This window comes from Cyprinodon tularosa, unplaced genomic scaffold (genome assembly GCF_016077235.1).
Source record: "Cyprinodon tularosa strain WSP-4 unplaced genomic scaffold, ASM1607723v1 ctg270, whole genome shotgun sequence".
Classification (NCBI taxonomy): Eukaryota; Metazoa; Chordata; class Actinopteri; order Cyprinodontiformes; family Cyprinodontidae; genus Cyprinodon; species Cyprinodon tularosa.
In genome coordinates, this window is record NW_024038975.1 from 2,154,990 (window position 1) to 2,181,626 (window position 26,637).

Genomic DNA, 26,637 nt, shown 5'->3' on the forward strand with positions numbered 1-26,637 from the left:
TACAGTAGAGGCGTTTGGCATATTTCCATGCAGGATGTTTTATTGGATTGGCCACTACCGAAAAGCTCTGATGTACACTGTAAAATATCATAAAACATTTAAAACTTCTGTTTGATAAAACATTTTTAGCAAACACATTTTCTATTTGTACTGATTACCCTAACTCTGTAATGGCAATTCATTGCAATGATAAAATAGAGTATTTAAGATATGAGTCCAAACTCTTTGGTGCAGTTTAACCATTCTTTTTAATTCTCAGTAGTAATTCCCTTATTTATTATGATCTTTTGGTAAATAGCTGATTGAATAGAGTCGGAAGACTGGAAAGTGAGTAAAACAAAAGAGTATATAGGGTTTAAATGGATCCCATTGTCTCGGTTGGGTTAATACATCTGTGTATGATTTTAACAATAAAATGTAAAACAAACAAAAGAAAACTGGACAAACAAATATTTGTGTAAAGAATGATAAATAACCAAGAAATTGAATTTTATTATTATCACCATTTTAGTCTTATTTCTAAAGATTGCTAGTGTTGGTGGACATTTTAGAAAACAGAAAAGAAATGTTTTATTTGAGTGTTTCATAAATGTTTCAGAGAGTTTGTCCCTGCTTTGGTACTTTTGTCCTTGAGGACAGTTTGAACAAAAATAAAAGCTTCTATTGGCTCTTCTCAGTTGAGTTGGCAATTTCCAGCTGAACAAACTGAGTAAGCTACAGTGGGCAGCTCTGTTTTGGCCCACGTGCTGTTTGTCACTCATTTGTCAACATGTCCTCCCGTTTTTATATGCTACCCACCGAGCACACTCCTTATACCTATTGACATTTTTTAGTATACCAAAAAATTAAAGTGCAATTTTAAGGTGATAATTTAATAGTTATTTAATGTAAAAATAATCATTTGCTATTCTACAGTATAAGTTTACTAGTTAGTAAGGGACCTTTTGCTTTACAATACAGCAGCAAATGTTTTTGGAGTACATGGTTGCATACCGGCCTTGGTAACCAGTAATGTTAGTTTTGTGTGTGATTCTCAACAATATTTGGTTGTGAACTTAAAAACCAAAGTTTGGTAGTAACTAGTTACATTTACTCGGTTGCACTTACCTGAGTAAAAGAAAAAATGCATCTTAACAAAATATTTCTTCTCTTACATGAGTGAAATGCTTGGCTTCTCCATCCAACCTGAGTCAATAAGCTTGTTGAAAAAAAATGCTGGTGACAACGTAGCTAATGTTTATGTCAAAAATCAAATTTTTGTACACAAGCTTAAGTGAAGCTACCATGACATTTTGAGGTGAAGCTAATATACATTACGGTGTTAATATTGTCACTACTGTAGATGTACTCCTTTCATAAGTTTTATGTTAAAGGAGAATTAGTTTAGAGAAGTGTTGCTATCTTCAAAAATAAATTTTTTTAATTATATTTAAGTTTTTTATTATTATTTTATCATGGTCTTTAAAATATTTGAATTTCCAAGTAAATTGAAGGTCAAAATAACCTTGAAACAGCTTCGATCAACACTCAGTTTGAACATCAGACCCGGGTTCGACCTGCTAATTTAACCGATACAGTTGTGCTCAGTTAACATAAGTCATAACATTGCGGCAGTCATGTAGTTTAACAAATCGAAACAACTCTGCCTACATTTATCAAATATTGCGCAGCACTGGTAAGAGAGATTTGGCCAGTGCCAAACAAGCATTTACAGCCAAACAACCAAGCTTTTTTTTTGCCAATGGGAAAGGAATCAAATGCAGATTGCGGGTTGACCCGTGTTTAAAAAACCTGTGTTAACCCGCTAAAGAGGCTAAAGTGTTGCAACACTCCTCAGTCTCCCCTGCTTGCAGCCTTCTTCAGAACTCAAGCACTTTGCCCTATTAGGCCACTAACCCCCCTGACATATGGTGCATTGTAGTATTTTTATTTGTGGATGATGAATAAAAGTTCAACTTTCATATGTCTTTAGGTGGGCTGCTCAGTGATGCAGTGGGTAGCATTGCTGCCTTGCAGCAAGAAGGTTCCGGGTTCGATTCCCATGGAGTGTCCATGTTCTCCTTGGATTCTCTCTGGGTACTCCGGCTTCCTTCCACAGTCCAAACAACATGACTGTTAGGTTAATTGGTTTCTCTAAATTCTCCTTAGGTGTGTGCGTGAATGGTTGTTTGTCTCTGTGTTGCCCTGCAATAGACTTGCGACCTGTCAGGCTGTACCCCTCCTCTCGCCAATAGATAACTCGGTGCAGCTCATGACCCCCGCTTGGGATAAGTGTGACGGAAAATGGATGGATGTCTTAAGGTTATGGTATTCTTTTATAATCTAAAACCACTTCAAAGATTTCCCCAACTTTCTCCCTGACCTTCCAGCTGTGTTCATCTTCATAATGTTTGTTCACTAGTGGTCTCTGAATAACCTCTAACACCCTAACAAACAGGCTGGATTTCAGATTACTCAAAGCGTTTCGTTACCCTAAAATCCCAGATACACAATCCATTTTTCAATAGTTTTAAATATAATATAATTTAATCCACCTCACTTTAAGGGCAGATTGATGTTGTATCACATAATGCATTTAAAATACAGTTTGGTCAGGGATAGCTATATGACACCATAAACCTCAGACACACACACCTTCTTTGTTGTCATGGCGAATGATTGCATCTTGAATGAGGTCGGTGTGCCTGAAGCGGATGCGATGCTTCCTGCCGTAGGTGGATGGGGCTCGAACTTTGACTCCACCCTGCTGCCTTTCAAGGTTCTTTTCCCTTTCGTAATATGCCCTTATTTGGTCACAGCGCATCCGTTTGACCAGGCGCTGGCGCTGGCCAATTGGGAGAGACTCCAGCAAACACTGGTCTATCTCCATGTTGTGACGAAAAACGTTACATAGCTGGAAACAACCTGCAAATTAAAGACAGACAAGGAGAGAAAAAGAAAATGATTTTCAGGAATAGATGTGGACAAAACTGTTAGTATAATAAAAACTATATACTAACGTCACTCAGAGAAAAACACCCAAGGTGTTAACTTAACAGTTTGACAGTGAGCTAATGAGACAAGGCTTGTGTGAGATGATTCAGGATCAACATTAGATAAAGTTGTACATCTGTATTATTATTTTTGTGTTCAAATATAGAGTCAGCAGGTGGCCTGTTGTGTGTGGGCAACCATTTAGCATATTTACTGCGAAATATATTTGTAGCTGTTTGGCCCAAGGTGGGTTGAATGAGGTGTTGCCGGATTTTATAGCTTGTTTTCTCTGAGCCCAGCAGTGTTATAATTCTACTGACTGTGCATAATCTCCCTGTTGCTCAGTGAAACAGATCCCATTATGAGCAGCTGGTGAGACTGTCATGCTGCCTGAATCATTAGCAAGTGCAGCAGGTGGGCTAAGAGTGAGATCACAATATAAGTTTTTGGAAACACCAGAGATACATGAATATATTGCTTAAAGTGGGTGTTCAAAAACTTGCAAAGGAAAGATTGTTTATGGGCAATATTCAGCAATCATATGATAAACACTGACAGCTGGTATGAAAAGCATTCTTTGTTTCTTACTTTCTTCAGTGTATCCATATCATTATCATCCATAGGTGACTGATGCAGCTTACACACAGGTTTTCGGCAAAGCCTATTTTACAGGCCCTGTCGTAATAATTACACATATGACATTGCTGTCTATGAGCAGAACAAAGAATAGTGTTGTGAAAAAGGGAGTTAAAACTCACAGAACTTTAAAGATTGGCTTGGCAAAATGGGAGCATAATAGTAGACAGGTGCTCTTACTGCTATATTCTATCAGTTTAAACACTAGACGAAACTGTAGCTGATTGCCTAACAAGACAAATTCAGGTCACAGAGAGCCCAGAGAATGAGCAAAATAAATGAATAAAGATGTTTTTGCAGAGACACTACTTATATATTTTTTTGTGACTCACCAACTTGTCTAAATTCTCCTTTCTTGCTGCTATATCTTATTCTTTTTTGTCATAAAGTACTCTTCTGCTTCTTTGTTTCTTTCTCCTATTATGCTTCAGTCCTTGGAGCCTTTTAGTCTCTTTACTGTCTGTGTCTTAGCATGCAGTAACTATTTTCTTGTATCTCTCTTTCAGTCTGCTCATCGGGGCAAATGTTTGGTTCCCGGGACAGTTCTGAAGCTCAGCATGTTGTCCAGCCATATTTTACTCTTTCCCATTACTGCATCATCTTTTCAAATGCCCCTAGTGTGTAAAAGTGCTGTGTCTGACATGAACTTTTAGTCCCAGTTTTCTACTAACCAAATTTGAGAGTTAAGATTCCTTTTTAACTGTTTGATAGGATATAAACAAAATAAAAATCTAAAACAAAGCAAAGATATCCAGGTTATTGCAGATAGCAGAATCACATGTATGGTTATTCAAAGAGCCACAGACAACATGACCCAGACTTTTTAGGAAAAGTGGTTGGTGACAAAATTATATTTGGATGTTTTTCAAGAAGCAGTGGTGATGCCAATGACATTTGACTTGTGTTAAGCAATATGGTGTCTGGCATTTATTTTGGACCCTTTAAAGAAAAACAACCAGGCCAGGCGAGGACGGCCTTTCCCATTTAAGATGACAAATGTTTCTATCTCTACATATGCTCTATGTTGAACTCTTCTAATTGTTTATGTTTTGGCTTCACCTAGTTCAAATTTTCAAAAACACATTCTATTTTTGATTGAAAGCTTTTGCTATCTGACTATGAAAATGTTAATCTAAATTTTAGAAGCAATACTTTATTTAGAATTACAACACATGAAACAAAAAAAATGGAACTCATGCTTTCCTAAAAAATAAAAGTACTCTGTGAGAGAAAATAATAATGAATACACTAATGTCACACTCAACTAAATGCAGAGGTCTAAAGTAACAAAGTAAAAATACTTTGTTACTGTACTTAAGTTACCCTTGGCTTTAGTTTAATGTTTATAAATATTTATTTCACGTCATGTGCGCCATCCGATGCAGATCACTGGCGCCAACACTCATTGGTTAGCTATTCCTAAAATTTGTGCTAACGCCAAAGGAAATCATCAGAAACAAGCAGGTGTTCTTCAAACTCTATACCATGAACTGAAAGGTTGTCACAGGAGAGATAGTTTCGGGAGATGAAGATGGAGACCAACAAGACCTCCTTCATCCTTGGCCCTATCTCAAAGAAATTTTTTGAAATTGTCCAAAAATTGAGCTTTCAATTCATATAGTGGCATCTAGCTGTTTTTTTTTTTAAAGGTCACTTTATAGTTTTATACTTTAACTAGTTTTTGGAGCACACACTTTTTCACTTTTACTTGTGTTAAGAGGTACATTTGATACTTAAACTTTTACTAGAGTGTTTTTAAACTGCAGTATCTATACTTCTACTTAAGTAACAAATGTGTGTACTTTTGAAACCACTGACTAAAGGTCACCTAAGATTTTTAAAGTACAACATATGCCTATTTATGAACTGAACCATAACTCTTTCCAGATATTTATCTAATATATCGTAGTCTAATATACTTAAGTTGAACTACCCATTTGGGGTTCTAATATGAAATGTAATTCTTTTGTTCTTTTCTTTTCTTTTATTTTGCAGTTAGGATAAAGAAAAAAACAAAAAACAGCAAATAAAAAAATTTCATCAAAATATCTGCTGCTCCTTTGCACTTGTGCTGTGGTTCTACTTTATTTATTCAAACACCTGCCCTCTCAACCCCAATATACACACACACCCCTAAACACACTCCAATCTGTGCACATATACACACGGACACCTCCTGGACAATACACCAGTGCCATCTGGTCTAGTTAGAATGTGAAAAAAGCTGTTTTGTATTCAGGCACCAAACAGAGGGGTGTGAGAGAAAGTAAATCTCATTATAACACTGCTAATGCCAGATGCTTCAACAGTATCCTTTCTACCTGTAACTTAGCTTGTGACTAAGAGAGTACACACAAAAACAGCTAATGCAATATTCTACAAAGAGACTCATCTGATCCATCACTGTTACAGTCGAAGGATCAATCCTATATTAAATGGGGGAATAAAATGGTCTGAACCAAGCCAGATATACGAAGCTGGCTGATATAAATCCCCAATAACATCAGGAGAAATTTTACTGAAATGTTTATCTAAAGAATTAACTGCAGAAGACCCCAACAGTATCTTTATAATACAGCAAGATAATTGCATAAATCCTTTTGAAGAAACTTAAAACATTTCATAACTTTTCTTATTTTGAATTTACCGGTGGTTGCGATGCAAGGTTGTGGAAAACTTCAAAATTTAGCTAGACTTTATAGCTTCACTGTTAGACTCAAGGTAAGCTGTAAGCACTCAAAACTACCATAGCAGAACAAAAATCCTTGATTTTTAGACCAGTTTTTGCTGTGAGCATAAGCAACACATTGCCCCCAAATACAAGGGGGCAACAGTGGCGTCAGATGAAGACGTTTGCCCTGCAAACAGAGGGTTGTGTCCTTGGGCAAGACACTTCACCTGCATTGCCAACTGACGTTGGTTGGGGGAACTGGTGTACAGTATGGCAGTGTATGGCTGCCTTGCTTCTGTCAGTGAGCCCCAGAACAGCTGTGGCTACATTGTACTTTGCCGCCATCAGTGTGTGAGTGTGTGTGTGAATAGGTGAATGACTGAATGTAGTGTAAAGAGCTTTGGTCAAGTCTCCTGACTTGAAAACGCTCTATATAAGTACAGGCCATTTACCATTTACCACTTTACAAAAAGAGCATCAGCTCAGAGGAATGTGGTATTTGAGTATTCATCCTGTAAGAAGGTTTTTCTTCATTCGATGCAGGGAGGCTGGTTAGAAAATGATACATAGACTTGAGCATACAGCCAGAGCCAAATATATAACTAGTATTATTTTTTTTAATTAAGGGTATAATCGTGTTTTAGAGTGACACAGTCAGACCATAATTAAACAAGTGATCTTTGGCAAGATTCTAAAATTACTGCTCAAAGAAGCCTGTCATTCAGTTGTTCAGAGTTGACTTGTTTGAAAAGAACAGGAAAAAATCTGAAGGTCTGGCTAGGTAAAGCTGGAGGGGATAAACCACAAAATACTTGCAGCTGCAATAATGTGCTACTCTATAGTTACAGTCATCTAGTATGTCTTAGATGTGGACGAATATCAGCTTGGCAATTCTTTATTGCATTCTGCAGCCATGCCTTGAGATAAAATACAATGGGAATATATCTATTTGCATTGTTAATTTTCATGAGTTAATAAATATTTCTTTATTGCTTAAACTCTGAGTTGCGTAACATTTGTCATCAGGGGATCTTCAGCGGCTTGAAGAAAGATCCAAAATATCAGCAATCGGGGATCAGATGGAATAATTTCAAAAATATTTTGCATTGGAATAAATAAAAAAAATACATTACAGCTGATTCCCTTGGCTCTAATTTTACACAACCTCTGCATTATCAACTGTATATATATTTTCATATTTATATACTACAGAAGGCTGTTTGTATATTTAAATACAAACTATACAGCTTCTAACAAATCTTTCATAATTTTTTCCTAAACCAATCTCAAATGTAAATATTGTCTGCACTAAAGGATCCCACTGTAACCATTCCTGCTCTATGATGAGTGGCTGGGGACTAATACATGAAAACATGAATGAGAGGCAGATGTTTGGTTTAACCGCAAGTATAAATGAAGGAATGAGAAATGGAAAGAATGTTGAGCAAGAGAAAGAGAGAGGGAAACAGAGCATGAGCTTTTCCCCGCCATCTCCAAGCTATCAGTTATTGATTACACATAGAACATGCAGGCTATATCTAAAACTATGGATAGCAGTGTGGGACAATGTAATATGTAACACTGCATACATGCAAACACACAGGAAAACAAACCATTTACATTGAAAGGGCCGATTCAAGGTGATTGACACGTAGGGTAAGGTCCTTAAAGTAATGGGGACAGTAAAGCTCTGCATCACCTTGCTAATAGATCTCATGAATCCCTTCCTTTCCCCCTTTTTTTCTTGCATTTCAACTTAAATTCCAGACCATCCATTTCATATTCCCATCTGAGCCTGCTTGTCACCCCTTTGCAACATTTCACGTATCTCTCAGTGCCAGTCATCCCATTTTGGCGTCCTTTTTTCAAATCATTGTCATTCTGTCTGTCGCTCCAGTGTGACCCTCAGTCTTCCTCCATCTGTGCTTCTCTCTGACTTAAATTATAATCTCTCTCATTGGTCTGTCTATGCTTCGTCGACATGGCAAACACTCACGGGATCTGCACCTCTGCAGTTCTGTTTCATCTTTCTTTCCTTTGCTGCTACCTGCCGCATTCACTGGTCAACTTTTCACATCTGCAGCGGCTCCTCTGCAGCATGCTCACACACCCACTTACAGCAGGCACACTATCCAAGGGAAATGCCAATTGAAAGTTCAGACTGTGCTACAATGAAGAGCAGATAACCATAATTTGCTACAAGATGATCGTAATATCAAGCATAGAAGTTATTATAGTAAATCCACTGCTACAGCACAGATAGACTAGATACAATGAAAAACACAACAGAAATGTCATCAGGGGAACAAGAAAGGTTCTCTGAGGTGCTACTTACAACATTTGATGAAATGGTAGTGAGACATGTCTGCGTTGGTCAAGCAGGCAGAAAGGCAGGTCAGAAGTCAGTGAGTCAGGCAGATTGTAGGCAGCCACAGGTCTCAGTAAAACTAACTAATGCAGAGCATGCAACCGGCACTATGCATTATTAATCTGGTTCCTTTCATGCTACCCATACTCCGATTCCCTGTCTGTCTTATTCACCAACTGCAGCAGCAGCAGCTCCGGTTGCAGCTCATGCAAATACTACACGCACACAGTCTGAGACTGGCATGCATGCACACAAATACACACTCATTTCCACACAGACATACAGTACAACCCCTCCATCAACCCATCCGCAACAGGGAGCTGCAGCTGCCTCTGCCTCTTCTCGCCCACAGCCAGATAACGGGCTGCACAACGTCTTCCCTGCCATAGCCGACGCACGTGTTCCACTGGCGTCACTGACTGACAGTCGGTTTATCCCTCCTCCCACTCAACACACCCCCATGAAGCAATGCTTCTTGCCTCCTTATCCTCCTCTAGTCATTTTATACCAGTGTATCTATATGTATATGCTAATGGACAACCCTGCACAGTATGTTTTCAACCAAAAAACATGCAAGAAGCTTAATTATTCAATGTGCTTACCAGCAGAAGATATTGGTAGCGCTTAAGGATAGTTAAAATAAAAAAGCAGGAATAGCATAAGGGAAAATGGAAGAAAGGCAGATACAGTAGGGGGAGCAAGAGAAAGAAAAATAATCAAGGAAATGAAGGATTCCTGGTGAGGTGGAGCATTAAACCTGACAAGAGGGCAGCTACAAACAGTAGCAGTAGAGGATGCTGCAGTGCGGCTTTTGGCATGATAAAAGATTTAATTGCTTTAACAATGATATGAAAACAGCTGCAAATTTAACCACATATAAATAGTATAGTATAGTTTACCATGGTGTTGCAGCTGACAGCTGCACATACTGCACAAAAACAGACACTATCGTTCAGATATGAGGCTGCATGACATCACAAAGATTAGATTAAGACTTCAATTTAAAATATTTTGATGGCAATATCAGTTGCGATAAATCCATATTTACCTTGCTTCTGACTTTCTTTTCTGTAATTACAATGAATCCAACAATCCTTTTGACAGTTAAAATCTTCTGTACCCGACTCCTAAAATACCATAACTGACAAAAGCTGTATCCTTGAAAAAATATATTGTAAAGAAAATACATCTGTAACACTAGTGCTCAAAATGTGAACTGTGCTTCCACTGCTATGGAGCAGTAGGACACATAGCTTTAATTTTCAATTGCAGGTTCTAGGGTAACTTAAAAACACCATCATGCCGGTTTGGGCTCTTGACATAGCATGTAACAAGCTGTGCCATTAAATGTTATGTGCAGGTGCAACATTTTAACATTAAGCCAGTTTTAGACCAAATATTATTTAAAAAAAGTTTACAAAAAAAAAAAAATTGCACTGTAACAAAGATAGCAATCTTAAGTCTCTATTACGGTTCTCTCCAGGATTTATTTTTATCAATGTTCTCTGCTAAACCCATATTTTCTATCTGTTTGCCTCTTTAGTAATGAAGCCTATTCATATTTCTTTTATTTATTTTGTGCCTTTATATCTTCCCTCCCTTGCTATGCAAACCTTCAAACTGACCCAGTGAAACCATGCTCTGAGCCACCTGTAGCTGAAGGATGCAGAGTGGTGGGGATTGGGTGGCTAAGCACTGGCGCAGCAATGATACTGTGTTTGACAAATTAACGTAGCTCTCTCTTGCATCTGATGCTGGACCTGTCCTCATTCGAACTGTTCCACTTGACCCCTCCTTCTGAGGCCTGGTTGATATGTCTCTGCAGGTCTTCACTTTTATTATGAGAGCACTTGTACATACACCCCAAACTTGTGGGTGCTGTCCACCCTCTCCTGTCTTCAATTCTGACATCGGTACACAGTCCCTGGTCTGGTCATGATGACCATTATCTGCGACCTGATGATGGCACAGGCACTGAATGAAGAAACCTGCCCAAATAGAGTTTTATACTACTTGGTTTCTAAAGGAAGAACCTCCAGATAAGGGTCCTCTTATTTGAACGTTGTCTCCCGGGGTGTACACAAAAGTAGAAAGGGTTGCTGGATGATTGGCTCCCTCATGCAGCGACCCAGTATAAGGCTGTCCATGAAAGGAAATTGGTGCTTGATCATGTAACATGCCTGCTGGTAAATATCAAGAGAAAAGCATGATGTCTTCCTTACAGTAGATCATCTTCCTGGACATTGCTATGAATCTCATCTCCATGAATGCCTGGAGATGCCCTATTGGGTGGAGATTATATTGAGCATTTTCTTGGAATTTAGAAGCACCATGGCACCACCACTAGTGCAGCATATTCTGTACCTAGTGTAGTTCACTTAGGACTCCTCCTCCAGGTGTGGTTGAACAGCTTGAGTCTGAACCCTACTTGGAAAGCTCAATAATTAACTTTATTGATCTCATATTGGAGAAATTTACCTCTGCATTTTAACCCATCCCCTTAGGGAAAAGTGGGCTGCCACTGTGCGGTACCCGGGGAGCAGTGTGGGGTTAAGAGTCTTGTTCAGGAACCCAGACTGCAGGCTGTGGGGATCGAACCAGGTACTTGCAACCTTCTCAGAGCACAAGCACACTGCTCTAACCAATAGGCCATCACCTCCCAAATCAGTACAGGTATCAGTACAGGAACAAATTTTTCATAACAACAATGTTTCCGCTTGGTTTTCTCCTTTGTCGACCGCAAGTTGACTTCAGTGTGCTGGGGTGCACCATTGACAGGGTCAGACAGCACAAGGGACATGGTCTCTATGGCAGAGAGGTGAACACATCAATGTTCTGGTAATATGGGCAATATTTTTAGCTCTTCTAAGCAGCGGCTGGAAAACTAGGCAATGGATTTGATGCTAGTGATGCTTTTTTCTTTGAAAACTAGGGAGGCTAAACCTCCCCAGTAAATTTCTTAAAATAACTGGTGAAACGTGCATTGTTAAACTTCATATTGTACTCATTAAACTGAATTAAATGTGCACCAAAATGCACTTGATTTCATTTGAGCATTGATCAGAGCACACTCTTGGGTGTGATCTTCCCTCCACTATGGAGCAGCTTGAAGCTGCCTGTCAATCAATCCCAGTCAAGGCTTGAGCCTCCTTATATTGAAGCAAGCAGCAAGAAAGTAGATCAGATAACACAAAAATCGGTCACTTCCAGTGTGGCTAAACCTTTAAGGGGGTCTATGGAGCAGGGCCAGGTCATGAAGCCGGCTATTTAATGCTGAATGATAGAACACCTTAAAAGATCTGATTGAAAGTAGCCAGACAGAGTTGTGGTTTTCCCCATTCGATTCAGAGGAGAGAGTAAAAAGTGATAACTCTATAAAACAATCATCTAGTACTGAACTCTTGCCAATTTTTCTGGAGTTTATTATTTCAGAACATTTCGCAACAGTTATTTTCACCTGTTGTGGTTATGTGTTTTATGTGTTTCACATTTGTACAAGCAATACATTACGTTTGATTTCAATAATTAAATAGCCTTCCCTGTTCAGTGAGCAGCAGCCGCCATTGTTAATCACTAAGCCTTATACTTGAAGGACCTAAGGCTGCCTGCGGAAGTGAGATGTCACTCGTTTTCTGCCATGAGTGGCATGTGGCTGGACATTATATGCAGTGAAGCATCTTGAAAGTCACCAAGCTCCTTTGAATGTGGCTGCGCCCCATCTCCTTCAAAGCATCCAGGAGCAGCATCTATCTACATCCCACTGAGGTATGTGGTGTTCACATAAGTCCTTTAGTGTGTGAAGGACCACTTCTGGAGGTAAGTAGGGATGAAATAGAATGAAATTTACAACTGTTATATAAATCTCAGATGACTATCAAAGTGCACATTAGAAAATTAACAGGACTTAGCTCTCGGTGTCACCTGATTATAAAGACTCACATTGTTCACTGGTAGGTCAAGTGTGACATTGTTATTTTTATTTCTCGACATCAGCATGGTTAAAGATGATCAATCAGTGCTTAAAGCACTGCCTCTGGCGGGTCTAGCCACAACTCCAGTCTTAATTTTCGTTTCACTAAACACTGTGGAAACATACCTCTGGACTCGAACGAAGTATTGAATCATGGTGGAATATTTTTGATTTAGAGGGAAAATAAAAATAATTTGGACAATTCCATCTGTCCTAAAACAAAAGTATAGTATGTGTCATAGTCTGAAAGTGAAAAAAAGAATTTTTATTCAGTGTGGGTAGAAATCTGATTTCTTCTACTGTACATCTATTTTTATTTCATATTACAATTTTTTTTATGATTTTGTTTATTTTATACTAGATTTTTTATTTACTTATTAGAGTTGTTGACCTTAGCTTACGAACATCCAGGTTTTTATAGCTACCATTTCTGTCCTCTAACTTCTTTACATCTGATAAATTTGCATTTTAGAATGTTTGGTTTGTCATCCTTTGCCTGATATTATGTGCAGTTTTTTATAGATTTGTTGGAACTTGTTTTTATGTAAAGTACTTTGTGTGTGTATGCCCTTGTTGCTTTTAAAATGAGCTGCATAAATAAAGCTAAAATTAGGACTGAATTGATTGAGAAAGGGAGATCAATGAATGTAAAAAAAATACTCGGCTTGCAGTCATATGGCTGAAGACTGTTTATGACAAAAAATTGTGTTTTCAAATCCAATGGTGAAATAACAAGCTCAGTCTTCTGTGAAATATTCTAAAGCCGCTGTTTCACCAGTGCTGCCGAACATGAATCTGATGGAATAAACAGCAGGATAAACTGGTGAGATTCACTTTGTGCTGTCAGGGAAAGCAGAAAAGCAGCAGAGCCAGATGTAAAGGGAATGAGAGATACACTGTGGAGCTGGCGTACGTGTGTAAAATGTAAGTCAGGATGCTTGAGAAATTCCTGTCTAAGGAAATCAGGTCAGAGGAACCAGTTGTTGCATTCAGCTCTAGCATCTAATATAAACCAGCTGCCAGTGGTTAATTTTTACATTACTACTTAAGTGGTCATGCAAAAAAAAAAACACTCATTCACACTTCTAATGCTTTGCATTTAATGAAAAGATGATGTAAGAAAACTGCTGCATTGATACCTCCCTCATAGCATCTTGACCTTAAAGCACAAGCCCTGATTGTGATGTTTTCTTTCCTAATTCTGTCTAAGTTAAACAATTGTTTGTGAAATCTTTCTAGGTTTACCCTCGCCTGTGACATGCTGGAACGCTGGGCTAAAAGGTAACACAAGGTCTTAGTGTGAGACATCCTGCTGCCAGGCAGGTGCTCTGTAAATGTAACAGCAAGAAGGTAATGCGTTGATGTCATGTTTTAACAGCTCCCACCTCCCTGTAGTTACAACTAGGTCAAGCACCTAAGCAGCGAGATAGATGGAGGGCATACATAGAGTGAAGAAAATCAAACCAATACACAGAATGAATCCATCATGCAATGCTGCTTTAAAATGAAATCTAAAAGGAAGCAATCACTACTAAAAAAAATTTTATGTGGAAATAGAACAGAGATCTTTAATTCTGAGAGACTTTTGCTGTGCTCGTGACATAGCGATGTTTTCCTTTGTTGACATTTTTTAGTGTTTTGCTAGTGTATACTAGCTAATATACTGTTTCTCTACTAAAATAATTTTGCTCATCTTTTATTTTAAGCTTTAGTTAATAAAAAAAAAGATTTTCTCCTCAGACTACAACTAGGTTGCCACTGTGCATTAATTCAGCACCATGATAATGTCTAAGCTTTGAAAAATTAAAAATCCAAATTTAAAGAATTTTCCATCATGTCATTCACAAGACATCCTTGCAGGACTTTAAGCATTAATAACATGTTTCTACACTAGCAATATATTTGTCTCTGAATATCCATCTGCAGTACTTGCAAATATTTTTGACAAAAAAATCTAAAATAATGAAAATAAGGCTAAATCCACTGTTTCCAATCTATTCTCTTTCTTAGGATTTTGAATATTTGATCCCAAATATTATTTTTTTTTGTCTTATTGAATTTTAAAGCCTACATTTACCATAGTTATTCAAAATTAGCTAATTTTGGATGACTAAAATATGAAATTAAAATATATTGTTAAATATCTATTGCTAATAATATATTTTTGCCCAAGACTTATAAAAACATTAAAGCTTAAATGTATCTTTTGGTTGTTCTGCATTTTTGCACAAAAATCAAAGAGTAAAAATCAAATAACAGTCTAAATCAAATAACAATAAATGCTTTACGGTCATATTTGTTAATAAGCTAGAATCTGGGTTCATATTAGCCTTGTTTATCAGAAGAAAAGTAGGCTATTGAGAAAAAATGGGGATATTAAACATACCCATACTGCATTATTACATTTTATTGTTGACCCCCTAGTCCTTTTTATTCCTGAGGGAGCTATCCCCATATAGACTAAATAGAAAACGGCATTTTTAAGTTCAAACAGAATGTATAACAGAAAATTTTAACAATGAACAGACAATGCAGAAAATCAATTTTCTAACCCAGGCCTGGGCTAACTGACTTCCTGGCTCTGACAACTGACTACGTCACCGACATCAGCTTTGGCTCCATCCACTAGATGATCCTGCCTTCACCCATCTGCTTGGTTCTGATCTGCTGCTTGTCCTCTGACCAGTGATACATCAGCGTCTGGGACTCTCTGTGCAGCAACCACTGCACGGCGTTGGCAGCCAACCTGATGAAACCCTCCTCTCTCTTTGGATTCGGACTGAACTATAAGACCAGGTTAGTGACTCGCATGTTCATGATCATTTACTTCCAGAAAGATATGGTCACAAACCTGCTATCTCCACCCACAGAGGTTCCTACCTTGGACACCGCTTACTCCGATTCTGTTGTCAATAAACGTTCTGAGAAAACTGACTGTTTGTCCGTCTTGAATACTGGATACTTCAGTTCTGATCCTGAAACAGTAGGTATATAACTGTTGGTTCTTTTTGCTTTAAAACTAAGCAATCAACAGCATACTTATTTAGAAGTTTTGCATATTTTCACCACACCGTTAAAAAAACATTCATTTTACAGTGTAATTCTCACTTTGTCCACAGACTAATGACCAATATCTTTTTTGTTGGTAAACTGGAAGAATGAAGTTATATTGATATCCTTCTGCGATTTGTCAAAAATTAAATGGGTTTCCCCCACGTTGTTAACCTATACCTATAATTTATAATTAACCCATACCTAAGAGTTATAATTCCACTAAGATTGCAAAATACTAGAGATGGATGGATGGATGGATGGATGGATGGATGGATGGATGGATGGATGGATGGATGGATGGATGGATGGATGGATGGATGGATGGATGGATGGATGGATGGATGGATGGATGGATGGATAATAGCCTATGTTAGAACATATAATACCTACAGTTTTATAGACCTCAATATTATACACTACAAGATGGACATTGATAATGATGCCCATTTATTATGAATATCAAATCAATGAATTTGTACAACAGCTTGAATAGCTTCTGAAACATAAGAACAACTTGGTCTGCTGGTCTTAAGTCTGCCGATATTTTGCATCAGCACATGCATGTTTAGAAAGAGTCGGTGTAGGTTGATTTGTAAGCATAAACACGCCTGTTTGTAGCCTGTCATGTGGTTTGGGGATTACTCTCAGAAACTAAGGGTTTCCAAGGAGTTGGCCTCGTTTTGTTAATGTATTTCAAATACTGTTAGCTTTGTAGATGCTTTACCTGGACAGGACCCTTATGAAACCATGAAGTTTGTCAAACATGCCCTTTATCTTGGGTGTGTCTTGACACATTCATAAATATCTAATGTCTGTAGTATTCTAAATAAATCAAATGCTTTAAAAAGTTTCCTTAAATTATAATTTGAATTACTCTTTACAAAAAGGAAGCCCATTTTCATGATGTCAACACAAATAAGTGCATGAACAAAAATACCTCATAAAATCTGAGCTCCTTGTTTTTTACAGATGAAGACTCAACTGTCAAGAGAAGACATAAGGGAATGACTAAACGGTAACTTCTGTAGGGGTAATTGCTTGAAGCTCAAAAAGTGATTGAGCCCATTTTTCTCTGCTGGTCAAGAAAAATAGAAAATATCAGTGGTATCACAAAAAAGAAGGGAAAATATGTCAGAGTCAGGAGATATTTGAAAGATGAATAAAGAAGATGAATAATCGAAAAATCCAGCAGAGGACAGACAGAGGATCACCATAAAATAACTTGAGTTCATAATTTCTCTTTCTTCTTTCTCTCTTTTCACCAACATTGCCTTTGACTTTTTCTGTATGTGGATGCATCTCTTTCTAAATTGCTTTCATTCCCTTTTTTTTTTACCCCCTATTGCTGAAGGAAAGTTCGGCTATCGTTTGGCATTCTTTTTTCCTCTACTTATCACTTCTTTAGCAACCTGCTTCCAATTGCAGGAACAAAAGACAACACTGGAACATAAAAGACGCATGCAAGAATCAGTGAGAGACAGTCAATACACAAAACAAATAAAAGAATAGCACAGCCACCGCAACTGTTTTGAGTTGAGCAGTTTCCAGCAAAGAGACAGCATCCTCCTACTCAATGATTGTGTTCCCTGATGACTGAGGATGAAACCAATGACCACTGGCAGACACACTAACACTGTTCCAGTGAGTCACAGTGAGCCGACAGACTTGTGCACAGTTGGCTCCAAACACTTGCCTGCATTACCACTCAGCTTATGCTATCATGCTTTATAGAGAGCTGTTCAAAGTCAAGCATCAATCATTAGTGAAATGCCATTTCTGTTGTTTTTCTGAGCAAATGTGCACAAACAGTCATATTCTGTGCTGCTCACTCTCTCCAAGACATTTATCATTATTGCAGTCAATGATTGTTTTGGGAAAAGCAGAGGTGATTTTCAGATGCAAAGTCATTGAAGGCAGGAAAAAACAAAAATAGAAATATGATATGTCTCGCAACACATGTTGGAGTGAACTGACAAGAGATATTTCCCAGGGTTTGTGTCATGCATGTATTTTCTCTTACTCCTAAACAGAAACATAAAGAAAATGCAGAGATGTATGCAGAACACTAATCATGAGTCTAGCATGGAAACAGCTCATTTGCTAAACAGCTGTTGTACATTCTATCGATAGTTGCATTGTTTCTAATGTGTCTCATGTCAGTCCAGAAATTCTCGATTGGACAGATTACACATACCAGCTTTGCAAAGGAAAATATTTGGACTATACAGCCATGCAGACACCATGCTGATGAGTAGGTATAAGTGAGCAAGAGTTACAGGAGAAAAAATAAAGAAGCTACTTAATATTATAGTTAATTAAAGGTGGGCAGTATGCCCATCTTGGACTGCACAACTAGAAAATGTTGATGACCTTCCAAAGCACAAAGATCATTAGATTGTTTATAGGGGACATTTTATGTTTTTTAGTTCTGTAATCTTGCTTAAATGCATTTTTACTTTTCTTTCTTCGTTTTAGGGAATAAAGGTATCTATTCTGGATAATGGGGTACCTGCTGTAATGGTTTCGATAGTATTGATACAGTATGGGAAAACTTAGTTGAATATGAAATTATGATTAAAACCCAATATAGTGACTGTTCCTTTAAAATTAGTTTTTTAATCACACATCAAACACATTACCTCGTAATGTGAAGCAGAAGAAGTCATTAAACAATAAAAAAACAGCAAATGTTACATATAGCTGTATATGCAAGGCAGGCATTTATTTTATGTATTGTTCCAACTGCATACAGAGGGAAACCATAGGAACCCTTAACTTTCAGTCTGTACTAGCTGCAAACCTGCTGATGGTGAGTTTGCAAACATTTAGCTATTTGTTTAAAAGGTTAATAACTCAACAGGTTTATTTTACCACTTGTAATACATACAATAATCCAATTACATTTTGTGCACCAGAAAAAAACAACAACAAAAAAAAAACATTGACACACATCAAGATATAGAGGATGATCTTTTATTTCCCAGTGGATATTTAAATAAGCGGTCCTCCTAATTGTCAATCATTCTGGTGATATGTTTACGTAAGGCTATCCTACATGCTCATCCAAAGTTAGCTATCTTTTTCTGCACATGCGCCCTTTTAGGTGTATATCTGTGGTGAGCTATGATTTCAGCCAACCATTGCAGCTCACCCTTCTCACCGTGGTCCTTTGAAAATAGCAGAGGGTCCTAAGAGAAAAAGTGTCTATGAAGTACGAACTACAAAGAAAGGCCTCAGAAGAGGCAGATATATCTCGGAATGCTTTGTGTGGAGAGCTCTCCTCGCAAAGCATTATGGGATTTGCTGTCACAGGGCTGGTTATTCTCCCGCAGCAGTGTGGTGCAGTGAGCTTGTCGCAGGCGTGACACAAATATTTTTGATTTATGCCCAATTTTGAAGCGCGGTCTGCGTTATGTTATTCCACGCCAAAACGCAAGAGGGACAATCACGAACTAGCTTTGGGTCTAGATACGGCCGAGATGGTGAGGAAGTGGAAAAACGCAAGGGGAAAGTTTGTGCGACAACGGAGGGACACAAGGGCGAAAAAGAGTGGGGATCCAGGTGGAAAAAGGATCCCAGTGTTCTCACGCATCTCGCTCTTCTAGCTGGTCCATCTTCACAGGTCGTTTTCCACAATGGCAGTATTACAAACAAAACAAGCTGGAAAGGTACCACACAGGAAGAGTAGAGTGGATGTAGATTTGACCAATCAGAGGCCTCGTGTTTGCATTGGACAGCAGTGACTAATTACAAAGATGCCACAGGCACCCACGCAGTGGACGAGTTACATGGCCAACGGGGAGCAAAAAGTGATGATAATCTATCTGAATGGTCAGTTAAGAGTTCACTATAAAGTCCACTATATAGTCCCAACTCTATATAGGGATTGAGGGATTTGGGGGCAGACATTCAGACTCAGTAGGCTTGTATTAGCTATTCTTATATCAACTTTTAAAGTTGTATGGAAATCATATTTCAATGTCAAATCATTCTTGCTAAAACATGTATATAAGTGTACTCTTTATCAGATGATATTATTATTGTCCCAAAATTTAGAAAATTTCCATAAAAAAAAAATCCAATCTTAAAATTTGTTTTTTTTTTTTTCTTTATCTTATCAGGCCAGTTAATTATATGTCAGCCTGTACACCTAAATTCGGACAATCATATATCAACGGCCATCTGTCAATCAAGCTTTTTTGGCCATAGCATCTTGATTCATATGTCGCAGCTAATATACCTAACGGTTGAAATAAGAATCTTCGCAGATTAGTGGTGACCGTTACAGATGTATAGTTGGAGAGGTGCTAGTCTGGAGCTGCTTTTCACCTTCTGTTATTATTAGTCTCTAGATAATAACAAATTCAGATTTTTTTTTTCATTTAGTGATGGAATAATAATTAACAAAGTCTGGTTTACACAAATCAAATTAATATTTTGCCAAATAACACAAAAATATAGCCATCATAGCCAGCGGTCCTTCACACACTGGTATGCTGAGAGAGGGCCGCTGTAGACTAGGGTGACCATATTTTCATTTGGGAAAACCAGGACACCTTGGAGCGGGGGGGGGGGCTAATTAATTGATTGAAATAACAAATGTCTCATCATCGGGATTTGCTCCGTGATCAGAGGAAATGTTACTTGGCGCAGAACAGTGGTGAAAATTGGAAGTTCAGTTTAATATAATACAACTCTGTGAATAGTTCCGTCTGAAATGAATGAAAATAGTTGTTTTAATGGTTATTGAGTCAGATATGTGGCGGTAATGTTTGGTTTATCTAAAGGTTTTATCTGTTACAGTGTAAATGAGTTTGGCTGTAATTTAAGGACAGATTCTAATAGATCTGCAGAGTGGGAACTATAAATCTGATAGGAGTTTAATTTTTTTATTGTTGTTTTGCACAATATGCTTAACTAAGTATTTTTTGTTGTTGAATATTAGAGATTTTGCAGATATATTTTTATACATACATTGTTTAGATTTACTTATGTATTTCTAACCCTTTTATAGTATAGAATGTCCCTTTATTGTCCCACAATGGGCAAATTTACAGCAGCAGAAAGATTATTGAAACTGGTCACACAAATGAGGACCTTAGAAAAATGTATAAGAATAACATAATAGGGAAGAGTTAAAATATAAACAATAAAATACTGTAAAGTGTTTTAACAATATAAAACTGGATAATTAATAACCAATATGCAGCTATGGACATTTTTACAGTAATGGATATCTGAAAATAGCAGCAACATCAGAGATGTGCAGAATGACAGCAGCAGGTTATTTAACTGACTAAGGTTTCTATCATTACATTTGATTTTATTTGTTCCTGCTCCCGGTGGTTGGAATCTTTATTCCACTCTGGATTCTTGTGAGTGTAGTCTTTGTTCGCTTTAACTTTTTTAAAAGTAAATAAATAAACAAACAGTTTTGAAAACCTCGGTATTCATTCTTTTCCTGCTTTGTGTGTCAACTTTCACGGTTGCTAAGCAACAGAGCATACGCCGGTAAAACCCGCCGAAGGGTAGACCTGTTTACAGACAAAACTCTTCTGGCCTCCTTATTTTCAAGGACTTCGAAGGATCCAGTCTAGGTAGACCGCGTCCTTGGAGGATGCAGCCCAGGTTTTCGAACAGAGCCTCTGATTAAGAGCAGGGCTGCCCGCATTGACGCGGCTCAGGGATTACGTCACACGGAGCAACGTGCGCAGTGAAATCAGGACATTTCCTCACTTTCTAAAAAAAACCCGGGACGCCCGGGACAGGACGTGAAATACGGATATGTCCCGGGAAATACGGACGTTTGGTCACCCTACTGTAGACGGACTAGGATTAGACCTGGCTGCTGTTATTTTCTGAGCTCCACTGGTTGCCACGGTCCTCTCAACTTTGGAACATCTTTTATAAATAACGCTTAAAATTGGTAAATTGGCCATATAGTGACACTTAAAAAGTATAATGTTCTCGCCTCCAATGATCTTAAAACGTACTTTTGTTGAACAACAGCAACAGAAAAGAAAACTTTCAACTTAATACACCCAGCTCTTTGAGTGCTCCATTGAAAGGAGATGGAGCAGACTCATCCAGGACTTCCGACACAAAACTCTCCTCCTCTTGTTTCCACTGTCCTTAGCGTTCCTTGACAGTGTTGTTTCTAAGTCTTCAATTTAGTGCTACTTGGTCCCAATGTAATTTCCCTTTGGGAACCTACTAGCATTAAGTTGTTAACTGGTTAGCAAGGATCTTTCAGAGAAACGGGCCACAATCAAACTTGCTTGCGAACCTTCCATCACAACCCTGCCCTCTTGGTAAACGACCAATCAAATTCACTTTATTCACTCATGTAAAGTCGTGCACCACTCGGGAGAATTCGGAACTGCAACGTTTGGAACAGCCGTTTCCCTACGACTTTAAACAGAGCATGCACAAGGATAAATGGGCTTGTGCATGCTCCGCATGCTTTAATAGGCGTTCCCTCTTGGGAGCGGGTACAGGGTTGAGCATGTGGATTTTTTTTAAAGCAGAGATGGCGGGTCTTTTAAAAAATTTTCAGAAATCCTCCAAAATACCTTTAAGAAGGTTGAATTTATAGGAACAATGCCCACCTTTCCAATAAGAACCATTTATGTACAATTTCGCCAACAAATTTGGAACAGTGGGAGCTGAAAAGTATCAAGCAAAGAAGGATGTAAGAATAAAGTTATCAGGGAGATTTGCTGCAACAGAGAACTCTTTGTGGATGTTTGGTAAGATCCCTGGCAATGATATATTAGTTAGATACAAAAAGGCATGACTGACCCATTGTCAATCTAAATATATGTTTATATTCAAATTTGTTCTGTACTTAAGTAATTTCAACAAGAAAAAGAAGAATAAGAAATAGGTAACATTAGCCCAAAATTTCATGTTAAATAAGCTTACTGAGAAGAGCTAGATTGCAGTGGCCTACATCTAGCATAGTTATTTTTTTTTTACTTACAATATTAGAAAAAAAAAATCATAAAAGAAATCCTTGATGGGTTTTATGCTGCCATAGGGCATTTCTGTGCTTATGTAGCTCTGTAGTGCTGACCAACTTCTGCCCCCAGTGATTCTGCCTAAAAAGCTGGCACTCAGTGGAGCTTTTAAACATAGATATGCCAGCTTGGCTCTAAATTATATGCCCTCAAAGCTTTTAAGATAGATAGTTTCTTTTTATAATACCTACCAACCTATGAGAAAAAAAACGTTTTCCACAGCAGGACAAAATGCAGAAATAAACCTTACAGCCATGTCTACAGTAATTTATTTTTTCTTAGTTTCAAATTAAATTATGAGAAGCAGCCTCATGTATATTCATACTTCTCTATTTATAATTGATGCTCAGAGCCTTCCAAGAGCACAGAGGCTGGACATGACGATAACTCTAGAAATAATATTCCCCCGTTGAGTTTAAACCTTTCTGTTTTATGATCCTGAACTCAGTTATTACTTACTGTTCTATGTTCTTGCTGAATAAAACAGTAATGCTTTGTGAAAATTGTTGCCTTGTGCAGATTTTTTTGTAAATCTGAATCCATAGAAAAACCCCACCAGATCCAGTTGCTAGTCCTATTAAAAGATGATGCCTTTAAATCCTCTAAATGTTAATCCATTGACCGCTTATCTAATCCGCTGCATTCCTTTCCTCTGCCATCATTCTGGGTGGATTTTGATAGACTTTGCAGTGATGTTCAGCTTTTTAAGTTCCACTTTACTTTTTGTCATGCGAGGCAAGGGTCAATAAAGGGGAACTTCCACATTTATTTCAATGCAAAATGAAATATATCTCCCCCATAATGCCATGTCATAATAATTCAATATCAGGCCAACACTATACAATAATTAAATTAGAATATTCAAGATATTCAATTTTAACAAATAAATGTTTCAATTATTTTATCTTATTTATGATATTATGAGACAGTAATACAAAATTAATTTAAACAAAAATGTATTCGGTTCAAATTTAGGACTGCTTTTAGTTTCTAATAACTAAAAAACTTTTTTTTGAAGCATCCATGCCTAAGATTTTTTTTCAACAGCTGTTGAAAAAAAGAAATATATAGATTGCCAACTTTAATTTAAAAAGCAAAGATGTAAAAATGTGTATGCTATGTATATAATTTTAAAATTCTTAAAAAAAAAAACACTAACTTTGCAATGAATGTTATTTTTGGTTACTCAGAGAGGAACAACAAATAAAAATCTGTATTACTAAAACATTAAAACGCAAAAGTTAATATAATATTGGAAGTGAAGTACACACTTCTTTAATGTAAAGTAGCAACACAATTAGCCTTAGAGAAATAATGACTTAAACAACTACAACAAACAAGTTACCCATCTTTGAATTCTTCAGACATTCTCTTGAGAACAACAACGGTGCTTTAATTTATTCACTAACAGCATGGATTTAAACACAGGAACCTTTGGTTACAATCAGCTGTTCATTCCCAGCCAGAAACACAGACATTCTTCTCCAATAAGCATCTTGTGGTAAATTTAGACACTCTGACAACTGCATGGCACATCTGTGTCTCTCTTCATTCCCAATGACACACCGACAGCAGCATAGAAGATAAAGCTCTCATATGCCAACATTTGTTTCTCACAAGGTTAAGAAAAAAAACACACTTACGCATACATTACTCCTCTAATAATGAACCAACTCTGTGAGAATTACGAGTGAAGAGATAAAAAGCAAAGCCTTACCAGAGAGAGCCCCTTTAACAGGAGACACAGAGAGGAGGGAAATGTGTAAGCGTGGTGAAAACCCAACAAGGACCTTCTCCCTCTGCTACACCAGCAAATCAATTTCACACTCTCTCACGTCCCTGCCACTGTGATGTCATTCATTCATTCTCCTACCCGTGGTCATGGAAACTCTACAGCTTGTAACTGTAAATTCTTGTACATCTGTCTTTCTTTCTCCCCCTCCCCAGACCTCAGAAAGCCCAGCCCACATACCCCATCTGAAGGGTGCAGTTAACACCCCCAGCCTCACAAGCACCCTCCCTCTACTCCTCTCCACTATCACATCACAAAGAAAAAAAAATGTAGGAGGAACAGAGAAGTGGGAGGGGCCTGGATTCACCTCAGGTAGCCTTTGTGTCCTGATAAATTGGTGCACATATCGGGCGGAGGTTGTTTCTTTATGGCAATAGCTCCATATTTCTTTGGCAAGGTAACAAGCAAACTGAGAATTAAAACAATACTATCAATCCATTGCATAGATTTCTCTCTTCTGCACAAAAAAGAACATATAAACTAGGAGCTTAGAGATGTACTGATTTGTTGCTTTCGCACAACCCCCAATCCTGTCTTGAGTCAGATGATGAATAATTAATGACAGAACCATCATTACATGCCTCATTGCCATTTATGCTGACACTGACCTTGGAGATGTGGTAGTGAAAACTTAACGCAGATCACAATTTTATCCAATACAAACTACCAGCAGTATCAGCCCTCAGATCAAGCTTCCTTCAACTTTTGCCATGATTGGCTTTGCCTTACATCATCTATTCAAACTTCTTATGTAAAATAAATTGTGCCTGAGGCATTTTATTGCAATCTATTTTTTGTGAAATGATCGCTTTTAAGTCAAGTTGATATTGTCTCCTATATTGTTCTGAAAAGGTATGATTAAGAGAGCAAGCAAGCAGTTTATGTATCTGAAACAGTGTCAGTCTTACTTCAACGATGCCATATGCCATAAAGCAGTCTGCACATTTGTAGTTATTTTATGTTGCAAGGCTATTGCCACCCTCTTCAAAATTGCTTAGTGCAAGTATTTGACGAAGGTTGAAAAGTTATTCGGTGTTGGTTTTATACAGACTGTTTTATCAGTGAAGGGACATACAGCCTATGTTCTCTGCTTAGTAAATTTTCACTTTAATACATTTATTTGTACAATCAAAACAAAGTAGGGACTGTAAAACATTGTAAGTGACATGAATTAGGCTACAGATCCCAAAAGCAACTAGAACAGGACTACTTTCATTCATTTTCTGACTCAGGGTTCCCTAATGCCACTGCCAGCCGACCTGCTGGAATCCTCGTTCTCTGGGCACAAACTGAACTGTCAAACCAGGCTAGTGACTCACGGATTCATAATCATCCTGTGTTTCTCTCTTATAGATGTCCATTATAGACACCCTAGCCAATGATACCATGGATCCATAGCCCACTAGGTTAAATAAATGTTTTAAGTTATACCAATGTCTGTCTTGGCTAAATTTTAGGTCCTTTGTTCTGAAACCTTACAATTAAAGAGTTTTCCACCTGTGACAAAACATATTACTGCAGGACTCTTCTGCTCGTTAGCTCGTGCTCATACATAAGGTTAATTTTTTAAACTTTTTTCACCTTATGTGGAGTTGACACCATCTGTGTCTGAGTTGAGCTGGATACCAGTCGCTTCTGAGTATCCACAAAATTCTTCTAGAATATTACGCTTTGTTTGATATGTCGGACACAGTTAACATGGATGACTTCACATCGGACAAATTGGACATTTTATGTATATATATATATATATGTATATATGTATATATATGTATATATGCTGTGTGAGATCAGTGTCAACGCAGTTCTTTATTTTATCATCATAAATTCAATTCTTCTGAATGTAAATAAAATCATGTATCCACATTTAGAAAATTTATTGTTTTTTGAAGATGATTGTAAAAAAAATACTGAAACCTTGGTATGTTTGTTTAGGTAAGTGTAACTGTTTAAAAGCAAAGTATTTTTCCATGGTACCGCCTTTCTTACCTCATGTTGGTTTGTGTTAAGTCTTTACAGTACAAGCGGTTGTCCATTACAACTAAGTACCACAGCTATGTTCTTGTGGTGAGGTTCTCATAGCAAGGAACCCCACCATCTGCATGTGACACAAGCACAAGGCAACAATGGAGGACCTTCTACATGGCTAATAGC

At 37.7% G+C, this 26,637-nt stretch overlaps 1 protein-coding gene across 4 annotated transcripts in view; it reads right to left on the minus strand.

Annotated features, from left to right (window-relative positions):
- Positions 1 to 26,637, minus strand: part of myo16 (myosin XVI) — a 128,544-nt gene that overhangs the window by 94,427 nt on the left and 7,480 nt on the right. For 2 of the 4 annotated variants that reach the window (XR_005281177.1, XM_038289660.1), the window contains exons 1-2: positions 8,616 to 9,035; positions 2,635 to 2,904 (exon numbers count right to left, since the gene is read on the minus strand). Coding sequence is in view for 3 of the 4 variants with exons in the window: in XM_038289660.1 (XP_038145588.1) it covers positions 2,635 to 2,904; positions 8,616 to 8,643 (298 nt within the window). In the remaining variant the exon portion in view is untranslated. Of the gene's footprint in view, positions 1 to 2,634; positions 2,905 to 8,615; positions 9,036 to 24,408; positions 24,615 to 26,637 lie in introns of those variants that run through there. The other 2 variants (XM_038289662.1, XM_038289661.1) reach the window with 2 other exon arrangements.